The following is a 15,908-nucleotide window of genomic DNA, read 5'->3' as shown; positions in this document are numbered from 1 at the left end:
CCCACAAACAGCAACAGAGGAGATGGGTTAAAACGCTGCCACCTGGCTTGACAGCCCTACTTCCTAACTACCACATACACTACTACCTCTGCACTACTGACATCCCATGAAACCCTTCCTGCGGCTACCTGAGGGGTCTTCTCTCTGTCCTGGGAGTCAAGTGACCTCTCCAACTGTGTTCACTCTTGTCTCACCTAGAAAAGGTGGCCTCCTCATTCCCACTACACAAAAATGAAAACGGTCTACATCAGTTTTCAAGAGAGTGATACAAGCCGGAGGCTGAGGCAGGAGACTGGCGTAAACCCGGGAGGCGGAGCTTGCAGTGAGCTGAGATCCAGCCACTGCACTGCAGCCCGGGCGACAGAGCGAGACTCCGTCTCAAAAAAAAAAAAAAAAAAAAGAGTGATACAAGCAAAGAATATGATTCACAAAGTGAAGAGAGAAAAAACTAAAAACTATGCGTTGGAGAAGCCTGAGGAAAGGCTGGTGGTATGAGGATTCTCAGGGGTGAAAAGAAAAAGTATTCCTGCAAAGGATAGGAAAGAAGACAAGGCTGAGTGAAGGAGGCAGGGATTTTTCCCAGGTGTGCACGTCGGTTCTGTCCCTAGTGACACACAGACTTGTAGTATCTTACTTGTCAAATTAGTCACGCAATGGATTGAGATTTAATGAACAAAGGGTGTTAATTAAAAAACAACCACTAGACATGGATGGGGAGGGCGGGAGGTCCTCCCTACAGAATCCACCACTCATGAGGGCGGACCAGCTCCTCCAAGGGAAAAGGACTTGGGCTCCATCCTGACTGAAGACGGTCCCGGTGAAGAACCTCAGTTAGTGGGGAAAATCCACCCACTAGGATCTGGAAGGGCAGTGAGCTCACCTGGGGCCTCGCTTCCCGCCGCCCAGCAGCCATGTTCTCTCCGGGCTCTCCCCTGAGGACGGTGCAGTCTCCAGCAGGCAGATCTGAGAAGGAAAAGGGAGCCGGGAAGAAGACCCTTATGCTTTCCAGCCCTGGAATCCGCAGCTCTGAAACCCCGACTCCCGCTGAGGAAGACCCCGGGCGCCCTCACAGGGAGTCGGGAGGAGCCAGGAGCCCGCGGACCAGAGCAGCGCCGGGCCGCCGTCCAGGCCCAGGTCTCCCAGGCTTGGGGCCTACGGAGGGGACGCTGGACCCGTAGCGGCAGCAGCGACCCGCCGAGCCCGCCGGGGCCAGGGCTCCCCCGCGCCGCTGAGTCCCTCGGCGCCAGCTGACACTACCAGCACCCGCCGCACCGCTCAAGAAACTGAGGCAGCGCCGGGCACCTGCTCCGTTCACGTCCCTGCAAGGCTGGCCGGGACTCCCACACCCACGGCCCCGGGGACGACTTCCCTCCGCCTCAAGCCTTTCCCAACCGGTTCCTCTCTCTCCCGCCAAGGAATCCTCTCCTGACTCCACAGAAAGCGGCTTTGAAGAGCAAAGCGCTGGGTGTCCGGAGGCGGGAAGGGCGACCGTCCTGGGGACGGACTCAGAAACCGGGGCCGGCTGCCTCCGCCCTGCGCTCGGGGTCCCGGCGCCCCGAGCCCCGAGTCCGCCAGGCCCACACGGCGGGGGCAGGGTGGGCCCGGGAGGAGACACCGGCCCGTTCACGGCCGGCGGCGCCGAGTCAGAGGCAGGAGCATCGGCAGCGGTGCCAGAGCCACCCGCGAGGGGCGACAGTCCAGGTCCCCGCGCGGGGGCCGGTGACAGACGCGGGGGTGCCCAGCCGCGCCCACAAAGGCCCTCGGAGCCCCGGCGGCCGCAGGCCGTCAGCCAGCCACGCCGCTTACCTCTCCAGGATCTGGCGTTCCCGGGCCGCGCCTCCCCGGCCGCACTCCGCAGGCGGGAGGCTCCAGAACCGCCGGGCGGGACTGCAGCCTCGTGACCCGGCTCCTCCGACGTCTGGGCGACCTCACGCCCCGGGCCGCTCACCCGTCGGCGAGAGCTCCGCGGCGCGCCTGGGACCTAGAGGAGTAGGGCGGCCGCGAAGGTCTCTAGGAAATGGAGTCCCCCGGAGCACGCTGGCATTCCGGGAAGTGTAGTTCCACGCCTTTGGGGCGGGGTCGCGCTGAACTGTTAGGCGCCCAGAAGCTACCAGAGGGCCCGGATGAGCTGCAGGGTCCGAGGGTCCTGGTTCTTTGGAAGAGAAGGGGAGAGTGCAGTAACTTGCAACTCTGTGTCCGTGTGAATTTCAGGATGGCGTGGGCCACAGGAACACAACTGCTACACAATTGGGAAAGGATCATCTCCCGCAAAAGATGTTGACAAAGCTGGATTTCCACATGCAAAAGATGAACGTGTACCTGACCTTATACCATACATAAAAATTAACTCAAAATTGATTAAAAACCTAAATATGGGACCAAAAATTTTTATAAACTACTAAAGTAAAAGGGAAAACGTAAGGATGTTGGAGATGGCAATGGTTTCTTGAATATGTCATCAGAAGCACAGATAACAGCAGAAATAGGCAAATGGGACTACATCAAACTTAAAAACTTTAGCTAATCAAAGGAAACAGGCAATCTACAGAATAGACGAAAATACTTACATAGCATATATCTGATTTGAAATATATCGTGGATTTATATGGAACTTTTACAACTCAACAACAACAAAACCAAAACCTGATGTTAAAATGGACAAACGACTTGAATAGGCAATTCTCCAATGAAGATATGCAAATGAGCAACAAGCATATAAAAAGATGGTAAACATCTCTAGGTATAAGAGAAATATAAACCCAAACTCAAGAAATCACTGCACCCCCATTAGGATGGCCACTATCAAAAGAATGTAAATTGGTACAGTTATTACAGAAAACAGTATAGAGGTTCCTCAAAAAATTATAACTAGAGCTACATTAGGATACACCAATCCCACTTCTGGCTATAGATCCAGAGGAAATGAAACTCCACGGGATGCCTGCACTCCCGTGGCTGCAACATTATTCACCATGGCCAAGATATGGAAACAACTATCTGTTGATTGATGAATAAAGGAAATTGTTTCATTTGTTTGTTTGTTTGAGAAGGAGTCTCACTGTGTCACCCAGGCTGGAGGGCAATGGCGCAACTTCCGCCTTCCAGGTTCAAGCAATTCTCCACCTCAGCCTCCCAAGTAGCTGGGATTACAGGCACACACACCACCATGCCCAGCTAATTTTTGTATTTTTAATAGAGATAGGGTTTCACTATCTTGGCCAGGTTGGTCTTGAACTCCTGACCTCATGATCCACCCTCCTAAGCCTCCCAAACTGCTGTGATTACAGGCGTGAGACACCGAGCCCAGCCGCAAATGTGTTTATATACACGATAGAATATTATTATTCTGCCTTAAAAAAATAAAGAAATTCTGACATATGACAATATGGATGAACGTGGAGGACATTCTGTTAAGTGAAATAAAAAAGGCACAGAAATACAAATACCGCATGATTTCATTTACGTGCAGAATCTAAAATATTCAAAATCATAGAGGAAGAAAGTAGCATGGTGATTTCCATGTGTGTTAAATACCAATCTTCCCATATAGGTAATTCCATGTGGCACAACTGCCCACCTGGATGCACAAGGAGTCATTCCCTTACTTGTAGAGCCACGCCCACCCTGTTGCCAGGAACTACAGGTTTCTTTCCATGGTTGCTTGCCCAGTGCAAGGCCTTGTTATCTCTCTCTACAGTACTCTACGCTTCCACAAGCTGCTGCTTCTGTTATTTATTTATTTATTTATTTAATGAGAGACGAGGTCTCATTATGTTGCCCAGGCTGGTCTCAAACTCCTGGGCTCAAGTGATCCTCTCACCTTGGCCTCCCAAAGTGCTGGGATTACAGGTGTGAGCCATCACGCCTGGCGCAAAAAAAGATTTTTTAACAAAAATGAGATGTTTTATTGTCTTATCTTTGCAATTAGAGTGAAAGCCAGAATCCTTGTTGTGGGCCCTAAATCATATGGCTTTTGACTCCTTTTCCAGTGTCTACTGTTTTTCTACTACACTCTGCTTCTCAGCACAAAAACAGCCAAATGTGTTGCTGTCTTCCATAAAAATCCTTCCTCTGGTTGGGTGTGGTGGTTCACACCTGTAATCCCAGCACTTTGAGAAGCTGAGACAAGTGGATCACTTGAGGCCAGGGGTTTGAGACTAGCCTGGCCAACATGGTGAAACCTCATCTCTACTAAAAATACAAAAGCTAGGCAGGCATGGTGGTGCACGCCTGTAATCCCAGCTACTCAGGAGGCTGAGGCAGGAGAAGCTCTTGAACCCAGGGGGTGGAGGTTTCAGTGAGCTGAGATTGTGCCACTGCATTCTAGCCCGGGCGACAGAGCAAGACTCTGTCTCAAATAAATAAATAAATAAAACTTTTCTCAGCCAGGCACAGTGGCTCACGCCTGTAACCCCAGCACTTTGGGAGGCCGAGGTGGGTGGATCACCTGAGGTCAGAAGTTCGAGACCAGACTGACCAACATGGTGAAACCCCATCTCTACTAAAAATACAAAATTAGCCAGGTGTGGTGGCACATGCCCATAATCCCAGCACTTTGGGAGGCTGAGGTGGGATGACTGCTTGAGCCCAGGAGTTTGAGATCAGCTTGGGCAACACAGTGAGATCCTGTCTCTACAAACAAAACAAAACCAAAAAACAAATTATGAAAATTAGCTGGGCGTGATGACACGCTCCTGTAGTCCCAGCTACTCGGGAGGCTGAGACAGGAGGGGTGCTTGAGCCTGGGAGGAGGAGGTTGCAGTGAGCTGAGATTGTGCCACTGCACTCCAGCTGCCTGGGCAATAGAGCAAGACTCTGTCTCGTATATATACATATATACACACACACATAAATACATACATATACATATATACATATACATATACATACACACACACACATATATACACACACACACCAACCCTCAAAAGCCAACAGCCAATAATGATGTAAAAAATTAAAAACTTGACTGGGTGTGGTGGCTCATGCCTGTAATCCCAGCACTTTGGGAGGCTGAGGTGGGCAGATCACGAGGTCAGGAGATTGATACCATCCTGGCTAACACAGTGAAATCCTGTCTCTACTAAAAATACAAAAAATTAGGTGGACGTGGTGGTGGGCACCTATAGTCCCAGCTACTAGGGAGGCAGAGGTAGGAGAATGGCGTGAACCCAGGAGGCGGAGCTTGCAGTGAGCTGAGATCGGGCCACTGCACTCCAGCCTGGGCAACAGAGAAAGACTCTGTCTCAAAAAAAAATTCAAAAACTCAGCCTCGATAAAACTATCTATAGGCCACATTCAGACACCATGGACTGCCACCCCTGTTGGAGTCTCCACCTGCAACATCTCAATACATTTTGCTGATTTTAAGATGCGGTGGTCACTGAAACATGCCACAGGACAATTCAGGAAGAGCTGGAATTGGGAGTAGTTTTGCTCATTCCAATACTGGGGGGCAGCAAGAGACCGCAGCAGTCTAGACCCAGCGAATTTTAGAAACTCAGCCACCAGGGGAAAAAGAGATGTGGATACCATGTAGCTATCTTGTAGTTCAGAATTTAGATTGGAAGCAGTATGAACCGATAACATATTTTATCATATGTTATATGTGTGTATGCATATATATGTATGTGTTTGCATATAGAAAGACCACACACACACACACCCCATTCAAAAGGAATCAACTCCTCAGGAGTGATTAGTCTTAGCACCTACTCTGCACCCGTGCTGCTGCCATCCCATCATAAGTCTGACTTTGCTGACACCAACTTCCCTCCTGTCTTAACAGCTACAGTTGTCTTCCTGCAGGTTCATTTCCCTTTCCCTGGCCACAAAATGCTAGAGTTCCTCAATGTTAAGTCCCAGTTCTTTCTTCCCCTCATTAAGTCTGAGCTTAATCCCTGGGGACCTCTATCTACCTCAACTGCTGTTTTAATTACCATATATTCCCCAGCATCTCCAAAATTTGTTTTGAGTTCCAATAACCCATACCCAACAAGTGACTTGATATCTTCACTTGAATACATAGGTAAACCAAAGACAGGTTGATTAATTCATTCAAAACCAAATTTAGGCCAGGCATGGTGGCTAATGCCTATAATCCCAGCAATGTGGGAGGCAAAGGAGGGAGGACTTCTCCACCCCAGGAGTTTTATGAGACCAGCCTGGGCAACGTAATGAGACTACGTCTGTAGAAAAATAAATTAGCAGCAGAGTGCAGTGGCTCACGCCTGTAATCCCAGCACTTTGGGAGGCCAAGGCAGGCGGATCACTTGAGGTCAGGAGTTCGAGACCAGCCTGACCAACATGGAGAAAACCTGTCTCTACTAAAAATGTAAAATTAGCCGGGCATGGTGGCGCATACCTGTAGTTGAACTACTCAGGAGGCTGAGGTGGGAGGATCGCCTGAGCCCAGGAGGTGGAGGCCGCAGTGAGCCATGATCATGCCATTGCACTTTAGCCTAGGCAACAGAGTGAGACTCTGTCTCAAAAACAAAACAACAATAAAAAACAAACAAACAAAAAACCCACAAACAAATTTGTACTTCTGCTCTGGGGAAAACAGACATATATTTCCCTATTATTTTCACTAAACACACTACAAATCTTCAACATTGTATCTAAAACAAACATAAGAAAACTCTGAAAAGTAGAGAGAAGCAAGCCACTGGCAATGGCACCCAGTCAGACTCAAGTGACAACATGGTGGTGAGTTCTCTGGGTCTCTGTTGACCTCAGATATCCTAGTCTTGGAACCAAGGAAGCTGGCAACTCAGAAATGCAAACGGGCACATGAAAAGCACCCCCCAAAAGTCTCCTCTCTCTAGCCAAAAGACTAGGAAAGGCACAGCCTATCAGGACAGTACACAGTAGCTGCTGTACTCCAGCCAGAACTGCAGAAAAACCACGTCCACATCCCCACTATGCCAACAGAAATGGAAGAAGGGCCTAGACTTTCATCTCTGCCAGGAAGAAATAAGGGCAAATGCAATAGGCTTCCTTTCTCCTCTTGAGGTTTCTAAATTGTGTGATAGTGGAGGCAAAAATTATAATTGTCCTGTATGGTTCTAAATACATGTAGAGGGGCTGGATGCAGTGGCTCACGTCTATAATCCCAGCACTTTGGGAGGCCGAGGTGGACGGATCACTTGAGGTCAGGAGTTTGAGACCAGACTGACCAACATGGTGAAACCTTGTCTCTACTAAAAATACAAAAAGTAGCCAGGCATGATGGTGGGCACCTGTAATCCCAGCTACTCGGGAGTCTGAGGCAGGAGAATCACTTGAACCTGGGAGGTGGAGGTTGCAGTAAGCTGAGATCAGGCCATTGCACTCCAGCCTGGGCATCGCAGTGAGACTCCGTTTCAAAATAAAAAAAAAAGCACTCTGGGTTCTGCTTCTGGTCTAGCATGTAAGAAGCTTAGAAATCTCCACTTCTGGCCAGGTATGTGGCTCACGCCTGTAATCCTAGCACTTTGGGAGGCCCAGGTGGGTGGATTGCCTGAGCTCAGGAGTTCAGGACCAGCCTGCGAAACACGGTGAAACCCCGTCTCTACTAAAATATAAAAAACCAGCTGGGCATGGCAGTGGGCGCCTGTAATCCCAGCTACTTGGGAGGCTGAGGCAGGAGAATCGCTTGAATCTGAGAGGTGTAAGTTGCAGTGAGCCAAGATCACACCACTGCACTCCAGCCTGGGTGACAGAGCGAAAGTCTCTCTCCAAAAAAAATTCAAAAACTTAAAAAAAGAAACCCCCACTCCTGAAAGACAGATTAAGATCAACAACTCTTCTGAAATAGATTTGTAAGAGATGTGAGGATGCAGGGCCACTCACTGCCCTCTCCAAATTGAAGAGAGGCCAGGTGAACACAGAGAGCCACAATTTACTGGAACAGAAACTTAGGAGCTGAAACCTTCTGGAGAACCTGTGCCAGGCAGGGAAACCAGAACTGTAATTAACGACCTGCTGGAGGCTCAGTGTGGACCAATCTGAGATGAAAACTCCAGGAGGACCCAGGTACTGGGGGTCCCTACGCTTTTGTGAATTTTACCTGCTGGAGCTCAGCCAGGTTCTCACAGTAAATATCTGAGAAAATATCCCAGATTTTTGTGTGTCTGGCAGGGAGGAGGGAAATAAACAATTTGAAATACACCATCATTTTGAAATAAATATAAGCATTCTGCTCTTAGCAAGATCTTCCCCTAGGAGCAACTATTAGACTCATGCCGGTATCCCAGCACTTTGGGGGGCCAAGGTGGGAGGATTGCTTAAAGGCAGAAGTTCGAGACCAGCCTGGGCAACAAAGTGAGATCTCATCTCTACAAAAAATTGTTTGTTTTTAGTTAGCCAGGTGTGGTGCTGCATGCCTGTAGTCCCAGCTACTTGGGGGTGCTGAGGTAGGAGGATGGCTTGAGCCTGGGAGTTCAAGGCTGCAGTAAGCTGTAATGGCACCACTGCACTCCAGACTGGGCAACAGAGGGAGACCCAGCCCTCCCCCACCAAAATAAACAGTTTAAGCAGAGACCAACCTAATGAGGTTTCCTCGGAGCCTAACTGACCTGGGCAAAAAGAAACAATTTAACCCTTCAGAGCCTAACTGCCTTAGGTGAAGGAAAATACCCATCTTCAGTTCCCTGAAGCCATCCCATCCTCTCCCATGTGAGAGCTTGGGTGGGGTGGAGGGGAACAACCTGAGAAGCATTGTGAAGTTCAGTCCAGGGGCACAGGCTCACTACAAGACAGACATACCTACTCACAGGGCGATCGCATGCTTCCCTGGCCCCACACCTTACCACCACATCACTAAAGGCTTGTGCACTGCCGTTCCCCAGCCAGCATACCATGCCCCATTTTCAAGAAACAAAATAACAAGCATACTCAAAGGCAAAAAACAGTCTAAAGAGAGAGAGAACACGAATCAGAACCAGACTGAGACAGCAGGGACATTGGAATTATCAGACAGGGAGTTTAAAACCACTGTGATTCGTCTCTACTGAAAATACAAAATTAGCCGGGCGTGGTGGCGCATGCCTGTAATCCCAGCTACTCGGGAGGCTGAGGAAGGAGAATCACTTGAACCCAGGAGGTGGAGGTTGCAGTGAACCAAGATCATGCCACTGCACTCCAGCCTGGGCAACAAAAGCGAAACTCCGCCTCAAAAAAAAAGAGAGAGAGAGAAGGAAATTACAATGTGTATGCGCTAAGAAACAGAGCTATAAAAATATGTGAAACAAAAGGTGGAAGAAAACGAATAGAGAAATAGACAATTAGACAAGTGCACAATTGTAGTCGGAGGCTTCAACATTCCTCCCTCAACAACAGGACACAACTAGGCAGGATATCCGCAAGGAAACAGAATGATTCAACACCACCACCAACACAGAGGGTCTAACAGACATTCGTCAAACACGTCGACTAACAACAGCATACATTCCTCTCAAGTGCTCAGAGAACATACAGCCAACAGACCAATTTCCAGAGCATAAAACAAACTTCAACACATTTAGAAGAATTTTATCATACAGAATGTGTTCTCTGACCATGATGGAATCAAACTGGAAACAATAACAGAAAGACAACATAAAAAACTTTTATACTTGGAAAATCAATAACACACTTCTACATAATCCATGGGTCCATAGGAAGTCTTAAGGGAAATCAAAATGCATGGAAGAAATGAAAATGAAAATACAACATATCGAAACGTGTGGGGCACAGCTTCAAAGTAGGGCTGAGAAAGAATCAACCCAACAGGAATTCTTGCTGAGAAGCAAGACTTACGGGGAAAAAAGGAACATGACATAATTTGTCAGTATCGGTAATGAAACAAGGGCTATTACCACAAATCAGATCCTGCAGACATCAAAAAGAGAATACTCTATAAACATAAAATTTGACAACTTCAATGAAATATGCCAGTTTGTCAAAAAAAAAAAAAAAAAAGCCACAGACTGCCACAAATCACCTATAGGAAATAAATAATTTGAATAGTCCTATACTATTAAACAAATTGAAATCAGCCAGAAGTGGTGGCTCATGCCTGTACTCCCAGCACTTTGGGAGGCTGCGGCAGGTGGATCACCAGTCAAGAGTTCGAGACCAGCCTGGCCAACATGGCAAAACCCTGTCTCTACTAAAAATACAAAAATTAGCCTGGCATGGTGGCAGGCGCCTGTAATCCCAGCTAGTCGGGAGGCTGAGGCAGGAGAATTGTTTGAACCTGGGAGGCAGAGGTTGCAGTGAGAGGAGACTGTGCCACTGCACTCCAGCCTGAGTGACAGAGCAAGACGCTGTCTCAAAAGAAAAAGAAAAGAAAAGAAATTGAAATCATAATTTTAAAACTTTAAGAAAAGAAATTGAAATCATAATTTTAAGACTGAAAAAAAAAATTTAGGTCCAGATGCTTTCAGTGGAGAATTCTATCAAGTGTTTAAAGCAAAATTAACTCCAAAATTAACATGATACCTTTCAGAAAATAGAAGAGGGGTCTGCAGGAACTCAGTCTGAGCTGCTGGGATGCAGTGAGTCAGGGGGTTCCTGAGTGTGGAAATGTATTTGCTTCTCTCTTCTTCTGGCAGTCTCGGAAGCTCACGCGAGTCCTGCTGCTATCAAATCCTTGCATGTGATGGAGTCTGACCGTCTGAATCAGAGTCTTCTGATTACATTCTTTTTTTTTTTTGAGACCTCAAAAAAATCAAGCAGGAGAATCACTTGAATCCGGGAGGCGGAGATTGCAGCGAGCCGAGATTGCACCACTGCACTCCAGCCTGGCAGCAGAGTGAGACTGCGTCTCACAAAAAGAAAGAAATTATTCTTGGCTGCCGAGATCAACAATAAGGGTGATACTGGGCTGCGTCTGGACAGGCAGCTGCTGGGCAGATGTACTTGCAGAAGTGTCTTGCTTGCATGCGTCTCGCTCTGTTGCCCAGGCTGGAGTGCAGTGGTGTGATCTCGGCTCACTGCAACGTCTGCCTCCTGGGTTCAAGTGATTCTCCTGCTTCAGCCATCCGAGTAGCTGGGACTATAGGCGCCCACAACCACGACTGGCTAATTTTTGCATTTTCAGTAGAGACAGGGTTTCACCATGTTGTCCAGGCTGGCCCCAAACACCTAACCCCAAGTGATCCACCCACCTCAGCCTCCCAAAGTGCTGGGTTAATAGATGGAAGAACTAATGGTGGGAAAAAGCAGAACAGGGCTGTACACAGGGTGGTCAAGAATGTTGGGACTATGCTGCTGAGATCATTTTTTGGCTTCAGAATCTCAGATGCAGGCCTGGGTGCCCTCATGGCCCCCACTCAGAATGAAACTGGAATCTCAGGCACCATTGACTTCACTCCACCCAATCCTTCAGAATCATACCTTCATGTCAAGGTGGAGTATGGGTGAACAGACAGCAAGGGGCTGTGTACCTTCTTAAGTCACTTCAAACTGATTGTCATTGGCCCAAGTGTAATCCTTCTTTTTTTTTTTTTTTTTTTTTTTTGAGATAGAGTCTCACTCTGTCACCTGGGCTGGAGTGCAAAATGTTGCAATCTTGGTTAACTGCAACCTCTGCCTCCTGGGTTCAAGCAGTTCTTCTGCCTCAGCCTCCTGAGTAGCTGGGTTTACAGGTGCTGCCACAACACCCAGCTAATTTTTGTATTTTTCATAGAGATGGGGTTTCATCATGTTGGCCAGGCTGGTCTCGAACTCCTGACCTCAAGTGATCCTCCCACCTTGGCCTCCCAAAGTGCTGGGATTACAGACATGAGCCACTGCACCTGGCAATCCTTGATTCTTTTCATGTCACCTAAAAAGATCACATTCTCTTCATTTCCATAGTCAAATTTCAGGCTGCTTTCTCAATACCCTTGAAAATTTTCAGAATCAAAATGGAGTCACTGAGGTTAAGAAAATCCTGACAAATAAAGCCAGGGAAGGCTATGAAGAGAAGGTTCTCACACTTTTATGCCTGAAAATGAAAAAGACTCTACAAAAACCACAACCTTGCACAAAGGCCATCACAACCTTACACAAAAAAAACGCTTCTGCAAGCACATCTGCCCAGCAACTGCCCGTCCAAACGCAGCCCAGTATCACCCTTATTATTGATCTTTGTAGCCAAGGATAATTTTTTTTTTTCTTTTTTTGTGAGACGCAGTCTCACTCTGCTGGCAGGCTGGAGTGCAGTGGTGCAATCTCGGTTCACTGCAATCTCCGCCTCCCGGGTTCAAGTGATTCTCCTGCCTCAGCCTCTCAAGTAGCTGGGACTACAGGCAGGTGCCACCATGTCCAGCTAATTTCTGTATTTTTAGTAGGGATGGGGTTTCACCCTGTTGGACAGGATGGTCTTGATCTCTTGACCTTGTGATCCGCCCACCTTGGCATCCCAAAGTGCTGGGATTACAGGTGTGAGCCACCATGCCCAGCCGGATAATTATTTCAAAAACAATTATGTAATCCTCCTCACTTTTCCCTTAAAAACCTTTGTCTTCCTTTCCCTCCCTGAATATGCATATACTTTACAGTATTTCCTGTTGCAATGTCCTATTCCCCAATAAACAGTTCTTTTAGAGAGCCTCTCTCTGTCATTTAGGTTGACAACCCTAAATGGGCTCTGTGATTTCCACTTTAAGATCATCCAGGCCGGGCACAGTGGCTCACACCTGTAATCCCAGCACTTTGGGAGGCCAAGGCAGACAGATCACTTGAGGTCAGGAGTTCATAACCAGGCTGGCCAACATGGTGACATTACAGGCTGGGACTACAGGCGCACACCAGCATGCCTGGCTAATTTTTATAGTTTTAGTAGAGACGGATTTTCACCATATTGGTCAGGCTGGTCTCGAATTCCTAACCTCAGGTGATCCGCCCACCTTGGCCAACCACAAAACAATCCCCTAAAGCAAGAATGTTTCCAAGTAACTTAACAGCAAAGAGCAAAACCCATCCTTTGTTAAAGGAACACATAATACCCAGACCCCCAAAATAGAAAATGCCCAATGCTGGTGTTAGCCGATGAACATGAGATCCATGGAAGAAGGAAAGAAGACTTTCTCTTCAGAGGGAGAAGCAGTTCTGAGATTGGGGAACACAGCTTCCAGGGAAATCGAAAGGGCATGCTTGGCAGAGGGAGAGGGAAGCTGGTATCTAGGTCTTCTAGGGTTAACCTTACATACAGATTGAGCAGGGTTGGAAAAATCTATGAATATTCACGCGGGAAGCCAGGCGCATGTACAGTGGGTAAACATATCTAACATGCTGTATTTACTTTGGGATGGGGTTTTAGCATTAAAATGATGTGGACTTTGTCTCTTTATGCCAGAAGGTGAACTGTAACCAGGCGGAGTGGCTCGCGCCTGCAATCCCAGCTCTTTAGGAGGTCAAAGTGGGTGGATCACTTGAGGCCAGGAGTTTGAGACCAGCCTGACCAACATGGCCAAACTCCATCTCTACTAAAAATATAAAAATTAGCCGGGCATGGTGGCAGGCACCTGTAATCTCAGCTACTCAGGAGGCTGAGGCAGAAGAATCACTTGAGCCCGGGAGGCAGAGGTTGAAGTGAGCCGAGATCGCACCACTGCACTCCAGCCTGTGGGACAGAGCAAGACTCCATTTAAAAAAAAAAAAAAAAAAAAAAAAAGTAGTGAGCTGTAGTGCACAAAGACAGTGCATAGTCTCTATAATGGTCAAAACTGGCCTGAGGTTAGGGGCTATTTACCGGTAAAGAATGCTTTTTTGGCTGGTCCTCTGTCCAATTAGAGTTGTGTTGGGACCATCAAGGGAGGCTCAGTCAGCTGGGGTCAGGCAGTGTCTTAGGGTCAGCTGGGAAGTTTTCCAGCTGTAGTTGTTTTGGCAATGCTTTTCAGGAGTTGGTTTCTGCTTAATTACAGGAAAGAACCTTATGGCAATTAACACAGAAATAGGTGCCTAACTCACCCTCCTGGCCATGAGATTCTGTTTTGGGTGTGTCCCACCCACAGTGGGACTCTGATGAAGTCCCACTTCATCTGTATGTTGGGAAAGGTTTTAACACTGATATTGGGACTCAGAAGTTGAAACCTCAAATACTGGCTCTATGACATGCTGAGAAGCCTTAGAAGCAGACTCAGAATCAAGGCCCTTCTAATCTTATTTTGTTCCTCTTCCAAGAGCAGGGAGGGACGCTAGAATTTAGAAAGCTCCTCCAAAAGAAACGCAATGGTCTTAAGACTCCCTCCCTCGGGATCTCAAAAACCAGGAAAGATTAACCACCAGAGAGAAGAACGGGGAGTCATCACCACACTCAGTCTTTTCCTCTGTTCTTCTTAGGGCAGCTCCAAGAGGTTACCTAGGAAACTTCATCTGCATAATATGACAGTCTTTGTCATGTGAACCATTGTCACACCAATTGTGAACCAACGTTCCTGTGAACCAGTGTATGAGCACTGGACCTATTCATTCCCCCATTTCTCCTTCCCCTACGACATGGACATTTAAGTCTCAACCATCTGCCCCCCTTTGAGTTCACAGTTTGTGTGGATCCCATGGGCACGTGTGCATGTAACAAATTTACTATGCTTTTCTCTTGTTAACCAGTTTTGTGTCAGCTGTGATCCTTTACATCGGCGAGGAAACGGCTCACCCCCTTTCTGGCACTACACTGGTCTTCTACCTAAAATGACCAGGCATACAACGAAACAGAACTAGAATTCACCTCTAGCAGAGAGAATAAGAAAGACTCAGATTGATGCAAATGGTGGAATTAGTGAAGAAAAGCTTTAAAACAGCGATTACAATTAGATTGCCTATGGTCAAGCGTGTAGAGGAAGCAGGAGTGTAAGATCATCGACGGAAGAGAACCGCAAAATACAGTGACTGAAAAAAAAATCGGTGAAGTCACACTATCCCGTTAAACCCAGGAATTCGAAAGCAATAGCACATCAAGCACTTCAGTATATTTCTCAGGTGAAATGAGAAAGGTCACAGGTGAAGTCTCACCTATTTCCCCACATGAAGTATAAATGCTCATGTTTATACAGTTTACACACATCACTAGTAAGACTAGGATGACATTTCATGTCAAACAGGATTAAAATCAAAGCAACAGTCCCCAAACAGTTGACGTTCAAACACCAGAGCCACTCCCAAACCATCTGTACAAAATAAGGCAGTTTTTTTGTGTGTTTTTTTTTTTTTTTTTTTTTTTGAGAAGGAGTCTTGCTCTGTCGCCCAGGCTGGAGTGCAGTGGCTGGATCTCAGCTCACTGCAAGCTCCGCCTCCCGGGTTCACGCCATTCTCCTGCCTCAGCTTCCCGAGTAGCTGGGACTACAGGCGCCCACCACCTCGCCCGGCTAGTTTTTTGTATTTCTTAGTAGAGACAGGGTTTCACCAGGTTAGCCAGGATGGTCTCAATCTCCTGACCTCGTGATCCGCCCGTCTCGGCCTCCCAAAGTGCTGGGATTACAGGCTTGAGCCACCACGCCCGGCCAATAAGGCAGTTTTTAATGCCACTATGCCACCTTGTTCAAGAAGCATTAGACAGCTGGGCGCGGTGGCTCACGCCTATAATCTCAGCACTTTGGGATGCCAAGGCAGGCAGATCATCTGAGATCAAGAGTTCGAGACCAGCCTGGCCAACATTGTGAAATCCCGTCTCTACTAAAAATACAAAAAAATTAACCAGGCGTGGTGGCGGGTGGCAAGGCTACTCCACCCCAGGTCCCTCTGTGGTTGCGGAGTAATCACTGAGTGTGCAGAAAATTCACTCAAAGGGTATTGAAAAAAAGTAAAACGTGTGCTTCTGTTGCGGGAAGTCAGGGACCCTGAACGGAGGGACCAGCTGAAGCCACGGCAGAAGAACATAAATTGTGAAGATTTCATGGACATTTATTCGTTCCCCAAATTAATATTTTTATAATTTCTTATGCCTGTATTTACTTTAATCT

At 47.5% G+C, this 15,908-nt stretch overlaps 1 protein-coding gene across 2 annotated transcripts in view; it reads right to left on the bottom strand.

Moving 5' to 3' along the window:
- Positions 1 to 15,425, bottom strand: part of ZNF354B (zinc finger protein 354B) — a 34,583-nt gene extending 19,158 nt beyond the window's left edge. Inside the window, exons 1-2 of one of the 2 annotated variants that reach the window (XM_033180238.1) lie at positions 15,385 to 15,425; positions 881 to 963 (exon numbers count right to left, since the gene is read on the bottom strand). In XM_033180238.1, coding sequence (XP_033036129.1) covers positions 881 to 913 — 33 coding nt within the window. In that variant the 5' untranslated portion in view covers positions 914 to 963; positions 15,385 to 15,425. Of the gene's footprint in view, positions 1 to 880; positions 964 to 1,806; positions 2,032 to 15,384 lie in introns of those variants that run through there. The other variant, XM_033180237.1, reaches the window with a different exon arrangement.
- Positions 15,426 to 15,908: the final 483 nt, after the last annotated feature.

Source organism: Trachypithecus francoisi, unplaced genomic scaffold, assembly GCF_009764315.1.
Source record: "Trachypithecus francoisi isolate TF-2019V2 unplaced genomic scaffold, Tfra_2.0 Lachesis_group2, whole genome shotgun sequence".
NCBI classification, from domain to species: domain Eukaryota; kingdom Metazoa; phylum Chordata; class Mammalia; order Primates; family Cercopithecidae; genus Trachypithecus; species Trachypithecus francoisi.
Note: the sequence above shows the minus strand (reverse complement) of the source record. Positions and strands in the feature narration are given on the sequence as shown.